This window comes from Protomyctophum bolini (assembly GCF_963924005.1).
Source record: "Protomyctophum bolini genome assembly, chromosome: 3".
Taxonomy (NCBI): domain Eukaryota; kingdom Metazoa; phylum Chordata; class Actinopteri; order Myctophiformes; family Myctophidae; genus Protomyctophum; species Protomyctophum bolini.
Window position 1 is genome coordinate 3,987,504 of NC_137864.1, and position 13,345 is coordinate 4,000,848.

The 13,345-nt window shown below is 44.2% G+C and overlaps 1 protein-coding gene across 2 annotated transcripts in view; it reads right to left on the bottom strand.

Moving 5' to 3' along the window:
• Positions 1 to 13,345, bottom strand: part of vps54 (VPS54 subunit of GARP complex) — a 31,891-nt gene that overhangs the window by 5,354 nt on the left and 13,192 nt on the right. For both annotated transcript variants that reach the window (XM_080757551.1, XM_080757550.1), the window contains exons 9-19: positions 11,781 to 11,888; positions 11,237 to 11,292; positions 9,569 to 9,665; positions 6,894 to 7,345; positions 6,214 to 6,343; positions 5,240 to 5,421; positions 4,682 to 4,794; positions 3,339 to 3,402; positions 2,964 to 3,069; positions 2,436 to 2,523; positions 383 to 504 (exon numbers count right to left, since the gene is read on the bottom strand). In XM_080757551.1, coding sequence (XP_080613677.1) covers positions 383 to 504; positions 2,436 to 2,523; positions 2,964 to 3,069; positions 3,339 to 3,402; positions 4,682 to 4,794; positions 5,240 to 5,421; positions 6,214 to 6,343; positions 6,894 to 7,345; positions 9,569 to 9,665; positions 11,237 to 11,292; positions 11,781 to 11,888 — 1,518 coding nt within the window. The remainder of the gene's footprint in view (positions 1 to 382; positions 505 to 2,435; positions 2,524 to 2,963; positions 3,070 to 3,338; positions 3,403 to 4,681; positions 4,795 to 5,239; positions 5,422 to 6,213; positions 6,344 to 6,893; positions 7,346 to 9,568; positions 9,666 to 11,236; positions 11,293 to 11,780; positions 11,889 to 13,345) is intronic.

Below are 13,345 nucleotides of genomic sequence, written 5' to 3' on the forward strand. Positions count from 1 at the left end.
CACGACAAGAGTTGGCTTCGTACGACGCTTAAAAGGTCTTTAAATAAATAATTTAAGAAATGCCTATTTGGGAAAATGCATTGGGATTCATTTCCTGGGCCACTCGTTGTTCTGAAAGGGGGAGGGACTGCGACGCTCTATTTTGGGAATGTCATAGGCGAAAGGTTTCTCAAAATGTAAAAAAAAAAAAAAGAGAGAAAAGAAAATAGCTGTCAAATCTGGGGGGGAATGAGATGAGATCAGTGGAGTTCCCTCTTGTGTTGTGCATTTATCACTCTTTTGAAGTAGTCCGTCAGGTACACGGCCACTGGTCCCTTGAACATGTAGGTGTGTGAGGTCAACAACGTGCGGAGCAGGGGCACAGCGGTGTACTGTCTCTTACCTTAGTGATGTGGTCAAAGTGCCTGAGGACGCTGTACTGTTTGGGTTGTAGCTTGGTCTCAAAGTGAGCTCTGATGATGGGAATGTAGTGAACTACCAGCTGGAGGCAACGAGAGGCCAGCGCTGTGGGACACGGACACACACACACGTACACACACACACTTTGAAACTTGGGCTGCATTAATAATGTAGCACCCAAGTAGGAATATACATACCGTCCTATTTTCAGTCAGATAAATGAGGTTTCTAGCGGTGATGTGGTATATATACTTACTAGCGTGTGTCCATTCCTACCTAGGTTTCTGGTGATGTGGTATATAGAATGTGTCCATTCCTACCTAGGTTTCTGGTGGTGTGGTATATAGAATGTGTCCATTCCTACCTAGGTTTCTGGTGGTGTGGTATATAGAATGTGTCCATTCCTACCTAGGTTTCTGGTGGTGTGGTATATAGAATGTGTCCATTCCTACCTAGGTTTCTGGTGATGTGGTATATAGAATGTGTCCATTCCTACCTAGGTTTCTAGTGGTGTGGTATATAGAATGTGTCCATTCCTACCTAGGTTTCTGGTGATGTGGTATATAGAATGTGTCCATTCCTACCTAGGTTTCTAGTGGTGTGGTATATAGAATGTGTCCATTCCTACCTAGGTTTCTGGTGGTGTGGTATATAGAATGTGTCCATTCCTACCTAGGTTTCTGGTGGTGTGGTATATAGAATGTGTCCATTCCTACCTAGGTTTCTGGTGGTGTGGTATATAGAATGTGTCCATTCCTACCTAGGTTTCTGGTGATGTGGTATATAGAATGTGTCCATTCCTACCTAGGTTTCTGGTGATGTGGTATATAGAATGTGTCCATTCCTACCTAGGTTTCTGGTGGTGTGGTATATAGAATGTGTCCATTCCTACCTAGGTTTCTGGTGGTGTGGTATATAGAATGTGTCCATTCCTACCTAGGTTTCTGGTGGTGTGGTATATAGAATGTGTCCATTCCTACCTAGGTTTCTGGTGGTGTGGTATATAGAATGTGTCCATTCCTACCTAGGTTTCTAGTGATGTGGTATATAGAATGTGTCCATTCCTACCTAGGTTTCTGGTGGTGTGGTATATAGAATGTGTCCATTCCTACCTAGGTTTCTGGTGATGTGGTATATAGAATGTGTCCATTCCTACCTAGGTTTCTGGTGATGTGGTATATAGAATGTGTCCATTCCTACCTAGGTTTCTGGTGGTGTGGTATATAGAATGTGTCCATTCCTACCTAGGTTTCTGGTGATGTGGTATATAGAATGTGTCCATTCCTACCTAGGTTTCTGGTGGTGTGGTATATAGAATGTGTCCATTCCTACCTAGGTTTCTGGTGGTGTGGTATATAGAATGTGTCCATTCCTACCTAGGTTTCTGGTGGTGTGGTATATAGAATGTGTCCATTCCTACCTAGGTTTCTGGTGATGTGGTATATAGAATGTGTCCATTCCTACCTAGGTTTCTGGTGGTGTGGTATATAGAATGTGTCCATTCCTACCTAGGTTTCTGGTGGTGTGGTATATAGAATGTGTCCATTCCTACCTAGGTTTCTGGTGGTGTGGTATATAGAATGTGTCCATTCCTACCTAGGTTTCTGGTGGTGTGGTATATAGAATGTGTCCATTCCTACCTAGGTTTCTGGTGGTGTGGTATATAGAATGTGTCCATTCCTACCTAGGTTTCTGGTGGTGTGGTATATAGAATGTGTCCATTCCTACCTAGGTTTCTGGTGGTGTGGTATATAGAATGTGTCCATTCCTACCTAGGTTTCTGGTGATGTGGTATATAGAATGTGTCCATTCCTACCTAGGTTTCTGGTGGTGTGGTATATAGAATGTGTCCATTCCTACCTAGGTTTCTGGTGGTGTGGTATATAGAATGTGTCCATTCCTACCTAGGTTTCTGGTGGTGTGGTATATAGAATGTGTCCATTCCTACCTAGGTTTCTGGTGGTGTGGTATATAGAATGTGTCCATTCCTACCTAGGTTTCTGGTGGTGTGGTATATAGAATGTGTCCATTCCTACCTAGGTTTCTGGTGGTGATGGTCTTGAGGCCGACCACCTGCAGAGCCCCGGCTCCCAGCACCAGCTGACACGTCCGGGAGTTGAAGTGCTGCAGAGGGAGGAGAGGCGTGGTGGTTCAACCAATGTTTTATATTTTAGAGTCCTTTTCTTATGAAACAAGGAATATCCGCAACTCTTTCGTATATTAGTTTGTTATGAGCTCCGAAACGGGTGAGAAATGACATAGTTACCGTGTGGGGGGGGGGGGGGGGTCCCTCTACTGTACCCTGTACTGTCACTGTGCTGTACTGGCACACCCAAAATCACCATATACAGTTAATGTGTGTGTGTTAGGTTGCGCACAGGTGGTGAAAAACAACCATGCTGTTTTTGTGCTCGGACGCACCCAGCCAGCAACCCACCAACACACACAGCTCCGTAAGGGAGTGGTTGCACCACTCAAAAAACATCTTATTTCACGCATTCAATCGATTAGCTGGATTGAGTCTTGCATCCCCAGTGCAGTGTGTGTGTGTGTGTGTCCCACACCTTGAGGAGATCAGCCAGGCGCGTCAGCATGTCTGTAGTGATGGATGGGATGTCGTTGACACACTGGCAGTATTCCAGGAACATTCGGATCAGCAGCAACACCGTCCTGTGGGGAGAGACCAAGGGAACCCATAAAGATCCGATTCTACAAAATGTCTTCTAAAATCAGTAGTTCTCAAAAGTTCAAAACGTTTTCGCGCCAAGCACACCCAAAAAATGTCGTGCCGGGCACCCCAGAAGAAGAGATTCGTGTTGAATAATTTCAAAACGCTTCACACAGCAACGATATACTGTATTCTTATACATACTGTACGTTGTTTTGAAGATACAGAAGTCAGGGCTGATGAAATACACACAGTCTGGTGACACACGTACCCAATGACGGCATATCTCTGTCCGTCCACAAGGAGATGCTCACTGGGTTTCCTGTCTTCTGGACCTAGAGAAGGACAAACATAAATAACTGTGTCATGTCTTAATGTTTAAGAGAACCATTACAATAGGGAAATACCTCTACAAGTGATTCTAGACATCACTTAAAGTCAGTTTTCTCACACACACACACACACACACACACACACACACACACACACACACACACACACACACACACACACACACACACACACACACACACACACACACACACACACACACACACACACACACACACACACACACACACACACACACACACACACACACACACACACACACACACGTTTATGCCTTACATAAAGAGTAAAGACTCCAAAATAACATTTATTACATCGCAGGACATGCAGTCTTAGCATTAGGCTAGCAAAGTAAACAAAGAAAATAGTGGCCGAAAATGAGCATTTACTGTAGTAAAATATCTCCACTTTCTCCCCAGTTCCTCCAGTGACTGGGGAAAGTAAGTGATTTTTTCCCCCTAGAAATGCTTTGAACGTCCGGTTCATAAAGGACTTTAGGTGTGAAAGGCACCCGAGTGGTGTCGACTGCCGAATGTGGTGGATTTATATTCCGCCCCGCTCCAACCAGTGGACGAGGTTTCCAGCAGACGAGGTCACATGCTGTCAATTATGACCTCGTGCGGTCATCAAAACGTTGCGCAAATGCAACTTTTCCTTCCCGTGTATGTGTCTTTGCCACAGGCTGTATCCATAGCACCGTCTGCGATGTCTCAGACAGCTCATCGTGAGTTGGCTCGGAGCCTCCACTGCTCGCCCCGACCTAGCATTTAGTGAGCCTTTTACCGCGGATCATGTGTGGTGCGTCCTTGTGCGCGTAACCACTTAAGCCCCATGTACTTTGCCGCGTGACAAACAGAAGAACTTGCTGATCTACAAGATGACAACACAACTCGATGCAATGCGTTTTGAGCTTGCACAGATCGTCATTTGTGAAACTTTGCCTATGATGAATGACATGACCAAAAACAGGCATGTCAAAGCTGAAAATGGTTAAGGTAGCACCTGAAAATGACCTGAAAATGCGCTAGGACGTGTGTACACATTCTAGCAATCCGTCGGTTGGATTAGCCATGACGTTTCCACACGTCCTATGGTTTAAGAGTAATGGCCTATGAGCAATTATTCTAATCCAGGCACGGTGAACACTGGTGGTGAGAATACCCTCATACCGGTCAAGCTACTTCTCCAAAGTGAGCCACCCGCAGCCACGACACCAGAGGGAGTGTCGAGCGACCATGATCTACCTACTGTACTGCACAGTACCTGGTAGCTTGCGCTCCGGCAGTGTGATCCTTCCGTCGGCGATGGAGTCGACCAGGTCCTGGAACTCTGCAGGGACTTCAGCCTGCTTCCACCGCTCGTTGTCCAGCAGCAGACTGGGTGGGGATACCATGTTAAACACAGTGCCGTATTAAAGCCCATTCTGACCCGAGATCAGATTCTAAAAATGTCTTCTACATCCCGACAGTTTTATTAAAAAATCCATGTTTCTATGTCAGTTGTTCTCAAACATATTCATGTCAAGGAACCCCAAATGTGTTTGACATTGGCCGCCGACCCCGATCTGAAAATATGTTGTTCCAGGGACCCAGTCAGTAGAAGATTTGAGTTAAAAAACTCCCTCTGAAAGAACATATATTCAAAGATTTCACGATTTTTCAAAAATAGCAGACCTACAAGCTCGTAGTGCGCCACTCTCTGACACACACACACACACACTCTCTCTCTCTCTCTCTCTCTCTCTCTGTGTGTGTTCTAAACATCCAGAAGTACCCCTACACTAAACATCCATCCATGGGTACTGCACTTGACTCCACCGACCTCAGCTTGGTCTTGCGCTCCTCGTGGAAGCGATGGACGAAGCGGTTGGCCTGGCTCTGCAGCGCCCCCCTCAGGGACATGCTGCGCCTGCAGCACAGCTCCTCCGTGTCCCGGATGAAGGCCTCCACGGCCTGGCACAGACACACGAACTCCGAGGAGCTCAGGCGCTCCAGAGAGCCGTCCTGATGACACACAACAAAAAGGTGATCTGCTGTAATGTTTTAAACATTGTGTTATAGTTTAGCTATTGAAAAATAGCAGATCTACAAGCTCGTAGCGTGCCACGTTCTGCTATTTTTGAAAAATCACACCCGTGTGAGTGTTGCAACTCCCCTCTCTCTCTCTCATTAGCAGGCAACAGTGCAGCACTAATATTATCTCTAGCTCTCTCTGTTTCTGGCAAACAGCGGCCCCTACTGGTAGTCAGTCATACTGGCGCTCGTACATGGGTGAACACATACATGAACACATAGGCGGACACGGACATTGCTGTTCCATGGAGTGGTTGCACCACTCAAAAAACCCGTGAAAATATTTCTTTCAGAAAACTGGAGGATTTAGAAGATTTTCTAAAAAATAAAAAATTGAGGTCAGGCCTAAATGGGTTAACATCTTCGATCTACTAAGATCACATCATGGAAATAAGCTCTTAGGATTTAGTGTTGTATGCTTTTGACAAGATGCTGTTGTCGGGCAGAAGACCTTTTATGTTTGTTTTTTTTACCGGCCTGCTTGATCATACTACAGCGTCACTGATACTGTCGCTCCCTGCCGTGTTGAGATTTGAAACCTGATAAGTAACAGTTTTGGAACATACAAGGTTTCCACCTGACAGAGAGGACATATTATACATTTGTGTATACGCATTTTTGTCAAAAGAAAAACATGTTAGATCAATCAATCAAGACACGTTGGAACATGTGCTAGAGAGCCTGCAACCTGGACTAGAGTGGACCCGAGGTAGAATCCTGTACCTTAGCTCTGGCCACCAGGACTTTAACACAGCGGTCGTGGCTGACATCCGAGGCGGTGCACAGCAGCTCCTGGATGGTGTTGGCCACGCGGCCCAGCTCCAGCTCTGACGGCATCATGTCCTCACCGGACCTGTAGGAGGTTTAACGGAGAGAGAGAAATGAACCACTCGGATACATACACAACATAACAGCAGCACGTCAAGTGGAATGCAGCAACGAAACAAAACTTAGTATGAAAATCCTGGGAAGATTGTGTGGCTTCTTGACAGTCACAAATAAAGAATGGTTCCAGAAGCTGTGTTCACGTCCACTCTCCCATTGGGAATAATAGACAGACTCCTAACCCATTCTGACCTGAGATCAGATTCTAAAAATGTCTTCTACATCCTGACGGTTTTCTGAAAAAGCTATGTTTCTATGTCAGTCGTTCTTTGATCTTTCAAAAATAGCAGACGTACAAGCTCGTGGCGCGCCACTCGGTGGCGCGCTATGAGCTTGTAGATCTATTTTTCAATAGCTAAAGCATAGCATAATGCTAACACCAAAAGGGGTTCCAGTGCAAAAAGGCCTAAAAAGGCGGCCATCTACTTCACGCGGATACAGGTAAGTAAACCAAAGATACTTGGCATGCCTTTATTTTTTTTGTGCCTTGGATAACACATAAAGAACTCCTGACTTACGCGATGCCCGCGGCCCCTACAACAGTCGTCTGGAAGCTGCTGGAGGAGGACTCCGTGGTGCCTGAGGCAGAGTCACTACCACCACAGGCCCCCCCCTGCTGCTGCTGCTGCACCCTGGACCCCCCGGGGGCAGAGCTCTGGTCCTGGGTTGCTGCTGCTGCAGCTGCAGCTGATGCCACCACCTGCTGCTGCTGCTGGGCATCGCTGATGGCATCGCTGATGAACAGGCCTTCGTGGGTGAGGTAGGCCAGCTCAGCCTCACCCTGCTGGAGCAGCGGCGGGCAGCCCGAGGAGGAGGAGGAGGAGGCCGACGTGCTCTGCTGGTGGTCCTGGGGCTCTGAGGAGGAGCCGGACGTCGACGATGGCTGCTGCTGCTGCTCCGCCAGCACCCGGCTCTTCTGGTTGGTGTCCAGGATCATCAGCACCACGTTCCTGATCACACTTAGGGTGGACTATAGTGGAGGGAGGCGCACACAAAGGAGAGAGACGGGCGGCTACATTTGATACACGTCTGCAGAGAATTGTTTCCATGCGTGGAACTGTAGATTTATCCTAAGACAAGTGGCATTTTCATATCGTGCCATCGCTAATCGGAGTCCAGATAGTTTCATAAAAAAAGAAACCGATATTGTTGTCTAGATAAATATCTAAATAAAAAGTCTACTCGTCAGGTAGCGGACAAGATAACTGTAATGGCCCCCATTACGATTGTGGCTAGGGATCCGTGTACTTTTACATTCTCCCGATTCCATTTACCTCGACTGGTAGCTCTCCACCAGACAGACAAACTACAGATTACTACAGACCGACACAGTGACATGAAGTTGGGAGATCAGTTGGTTGGAGCAGGGTGTGAAAAAATGTCGTTGAATGCAGCCGAGAGCCGACACCTATTGTGGTGCTAAAAATAGCCTATGTCTTGATGTCTTGTTTTCACCAACAACACATGACCACGTCGTACGTCCTTAAATCATTTGAGAGATTATAGATAACTACTGCACTACAGGGTGCTGCTTAGGGCATGGGCACAAGGTTATCTGTATTCATTTAGACTATTTTGGTGTATCTTATATTTTACATTTTATGTTAATGAACACTTTCCCCCCTCATTCACGAGTTAATCGATTGTAGAACAGCTTCCCTCCCGATAACGAGTTACACAAATGTCGTGTTTTCAATGTTTCATTCGCAGATTTCCATGAAAAGTATAACAATGATTCGAAGGTTAGTGAAATCCAGGCAGTGAACGTTTGCATTGTAATTAATTCCACAGTCAAACTGTTTAGAACTATTTAAAATGTAGGCATTTAGCAGACCGTCTTAACCCATTCTGAACGGGAACCCATTTTGGTGTTAGCATCATGTTATGCTTTAGCTATTGAAAAATAGCAGATCTACAAGCTCATAGCGCGCCACCGAGTGGCGCGCTATGAGCTTGTAGGTCTGCTATTTTTGAAAAATCGAAGAACGACTGACATTTTTTAGAATCTGTTCTCGGGTTAATCAGACCAGTGTGTGTCCAGTGGAAACCTTGTATGAATCTGATCTCAGGTCAGAATGGGTTAAACAATAAAACACTGCGTACCTGTCCGGCAGCAAGTGCAGCGCCATGCGCACACGGCCATGTTGCATTTTCTTCAACTAATGATAATATAATAAACAGCTAGAATAATGGAAAAAAATGGAAGCCTGCCATTTCTGTTTTGAGTAGCCTGCTGTAGGATAGGCAACTCACACAAGACCCATCATAAATGTAATTTTCAATTGATAAAATGGCCACTCTATGCTCCCTGTATATCCATTGCCCCATGAAATAGTTTCAGAACGAGCACTCGAGTTTACAATGATTTTTTTTTTTAAAGGCTCAAGTGAAACCAGTAGAATAGTAATCCGAGTTCCCAGAAGTTTTATTTTTCGCCACTAGGCGGGCGAGAAAAAAGGAACTTCTGGGGAAAAAAGGAACGTATCCCTGTGAGGGAAGTACGTTGCGCTCAGAATCTGAGCGGACACTCCCCTTTCCGGTCTGAAGCACTGTGCATACCATGAAAATAGTCCGAAGGGAATCCAATTCCAAATTGAATTGTAGTAGGCCACCACCGCTCAAGGAGCAATTGTTTCCCTTCCGTCTTATTTAGATGTAGCGCCCACTCCATGTGGAACCCGCCCCTGTCTTTTGATTCGCATTTCATTTGAAACGCAACGCACTGGGCCACGCCCCTGCTGCACAGGATCTGAGGCCAATTTTCCTAGCACAGGTCCATGTATAGACCCTAAGTGCTTATGATATTTATAAGTTAGAGATGCGGCATATACGCTTAATTCTGTTCAGAGAAAATATGACACAGCTGTGGTTTGAGCGAGGCGAGTCCGACACTCGAATGGGTCCCATGCTTTGTGCCTGCATTGAGCTGTAGTAATATCAATGTATACACCATGGATACAGTATACGTTCTGTACCTAAACGAAAATAAACGTACCACCATTTGAGAAAAGGGTCCATAGCAGCCAACCAGAGAGCTCCATATCCTCTCCGCCTGCCACAACTCCAGTGCAGAAATATGCTTGTTCCCGTCAACATGGTGATGACCCTCTGTACCGGTATATTAGGACTACAGTGGACATTACCCACCTCAGTTCTCTGTATATTATTATGTCCATGGGCAGACATTACCCACCTTGATTCTCTGTAGAAAGAGAAGGAAGTTCTCAAAGACGTTCTTCAGCAGATCAAACCACTGGGCGAACATCATCAGACGCATCTGATCGGGTAGCCTGATGAGCACAAACAAACCGTTACATGGATTTCAATAAAGATGAACATGCTGCAATCTATAAATAAATATTCGTGAATAAAATAAAATGTATTTATGTTTTTACCAATATGTATGGTTGGAGGTGATCTTGCTGCTCTTCTATTGGGAGATTTTTAGATACTGATTTCAAGTAGTTTAGCTACTAGTTGAAATATAAGATATTAATTGCATGAAGCGCAAACCGCAGTAGTATCTGCTCTGTCCAAACAGGCTCTCTCTGTCTTGGCTCCGAAGAGAACCCAGGTTCAGATCTAGGGTAGGAGCAATCTTATGGATTGCAGCTTCGTCTCCATCATTTGATTGTGAAATGTTACGTTTTAACCAGGCCGTTTCTTCAAGGCTGCCTGGCATATAAATAGCTTAAAAACACAAACCACCTCTGATAAATGCAAGGCTCGCTCACTCACTCTCAACAAACACGTGTGAGAGAACCCACCCACAGAAACATATCCTGCATCTTAGCGCACACACACCACAAACCTTCCACGTTCCTGAAATGAATTCTTCCATATACCCTGCCAGGAAGGACACACACACGGTACACTCCACTGTAGCCCATTGTCTGTGGACAATGGGCACAGTTCCCAACATCTATGAATGCAAGTGGAGCTCATAGGCAAGGTTTGGCTGGCCGTCATTGGGTTTAAGTGTAGTTGTTCATTTTTAAATGACCGTTCAATGTTTACTGGCAGGCAATGGCAGCGTGACTGATGGGTTCACAAACTTGACAAACAGCAGCGGAATCAGTACAGCTGGGGCTAAAAAAAAAAGGTGGGTCCAATGAAAAGTGACACCCAATCACATTTCACAACCAGGGGTAGAGCGGCTAGTTCCTGGTTCGATCCACGGCTTCCCCATGATCAGTGTTGAAGCGTTGTGAGCTTATTGTTCGGCTATTTTTTTAAAACAACGTTGGCGTGCTCCACAATGATATTACGTAATATGGCAGCAGTGGCTCAGGAGGTAAAGCAACTATACACCCGTGTTGGACGTCAAATTGTTCTTGAGCAAGATACTGAACCCCCAACAGCTCCTGCTGAGCAGGGATGGTACACCAGTAAGACGCGCAAACGCGGGAAGCGAACGCAGCTCGTACATATTTGGGTTTTTTTTAAGATTTATTTTTAAGTTATTATTTTTTTAAGTTAAGTTATTTTTAAGTTAAGTTTTTAACTTAGCCATAACCATATAAGGAGTCCCCAAAGCAGCTATACGTCCAAATATGGAGTGTGTTGCATCAATCACAAACAAATCACTCAGCTCCATATATGGGCACAAAGGTGGGACACACAGACACACACACAGACAGACATGATCTGCTAGGTCTCATAGTAAGTGCTCACTGCGTTCGCAATCACTGCGTTCGCAATCACTGCATTCGCAAATACAGTACCTTGCATGGTTTCCTCTGGCGTTTCGTTGTATTCCATCTATGGAGATGATTCTGAGGCCTTTGCATCACGAGTTGTAATTAGGGATAATAGGATTAGACTCATGATTATTAATTAATAAGGAAACAGTTCTACTTACTTAGTGACGACTTCGGTGTCAATGTCTTCTATTTGCGAAACACAGTCCACCACGCACTGCAAAGAACAATATTTCCATTCATTCGCACATTTATTTCCCACTGACTTTGAACAAAGTATCGTTGATTACAGAGAGAAACAATTTACCTTAACTGGTTTCATTTTGTGTACTTTACCTTTATCAATCCTCTTCATAGTATGTGTAACTATTAACGATTTCTAAAGTGCTATACAAATGTGAATGTCCAAGTGATATTTAATTGGGTCTTATCAAGTCCCAGGATGAAGAGTCATTAACGCATTTTGCGCGGGAACCCCTTTTGGTGTTAGCATTATGTTATGCCTTAGCTATTGAAAAATAGCAGATCTACAAGCTCATAGCGCGCCACCGAGTGGCGCGCTACGAGCTTGTAGGTCTGCTATTTTTGAAAAATCGAAGGACTGACATAGAAACAGCTTTTTCAGAAAACTGTCAGGATGTAGAAAATAAGACATTTTTTTAATCTGATCTCAGGTCAGAATGGGTTAAGGGTTTCTCTTCCCACCTGTGTGACGAGAGCCTTGGCAGCGAGGATCATCTCGTTGTTGTAGATGTCCAGGAAGTCCAGTTTCCTCTGTCTCAGAAGACCAAACACCAGAGACTCCAGACGCTCCTGGATAACCCATGACACATGCATGAAATCTATCGTGGCAGAGGCAGAAACCTCTACATATTCTAAATGTATGTTTTTTACCCCCGTAAATTAACGCCCTACTTGATCATACTACAGCATCACACAAAAGTATCAAAAGTGGCAGATTCGCAAGCTCAAAACGTCAAGCTTGCTTGGTGTTTGAATTTGAATCGTACAAACGGAACAATTTTGACGGAACAATTTTTCCACCTGACAGAGATGTCATATTTGTGTTATTAAACTTCAGCAGTGTAATTAACGAGATATCCAATGGTTATCCAAGTCAAGGTTAGTATCATTCTGAAAGCAATTATTTGCTAACTGCAGTGACAAACTCTTGAGGAATTTAAACAATCAAAGAAAATGATCTGGGAGCCCATTTAGTACAACTTATCAAACAATCTGAATTGGCCTGATTTGATAAAAACCCATCATTATCATCCAGATAAAAAATTACATATTCCCAAATTAAATTAAGTAAGCAATGTGATGACTGTGGTTGATTATCACTTAATTATACAATGAAAGACAATTATGGATTTGGCGTGATTTACACATGCACAAAAAAAAGTCTTGCCAGTGGCATCTGTGGCCCACCTTTTCCGATCTTCGAGCATAAACAAGATGGAATTTGTACTGTATGATTTAAAACAAACAAATACATTAGACTTGAATGAGTGTCTAATTGATAATGCCCATGCCCTGGAAATATTAGAAAATGGCATCCACTGGTGTAAAAAGAACCAGCAAAAGATAAATGCATTAAATGTCACAGTTCAAATGTTTCAAACAGTCAGCAGCACAGTACAGTTTATTTAGCATCTAGATTCATAATCCAAGAGAAGAGTATAATATTTTAACATTCTAGCAAGTAAGGCAGTTATTTATAGACGGACATACAAGTACATCCTCAAGTATTGTAAATCCATAATCAGAGTCATGGGGGAGGTCTTTGCGAACCACTGATTGTAGTATTCATAATGCAGTGGTAACTAACGGCCAGCAGGTGTCACAGTTTCCATTAATCCATTTTGGGCGAGAACCCCTTTTGGTGTTTTAAACATTATGTTATAATTTAGCTATAGAAAAATAGCAGATCTACAAGCTCATAGCGCGCCACCGAGTGGCGCGCTATGAGCTTGTAGATCTGCTATTTAGGTCTGCTAGGTCTGCTATTTTTGAAAAATCGTTAAAGTGGAGGTGCAAATCATTGGATATATATTTCAGAGGCTCAGAGCGAACATTTTTAACTAAAATATTTGCTTCTGGGGGGTCCCTGGAACTACATATTTTGAGATTGGGGTCCATGGCCCAATAGAGATAGTTATGGGGGGTCCTTGACATGAAAAAGGTTGAGTACCACTGACATAGAAAAATGGGTTTTTCAGGAAAAAAAAAATAGGATTTAGAAGCCTTTTCTTTTTCTTTTTTTTTCA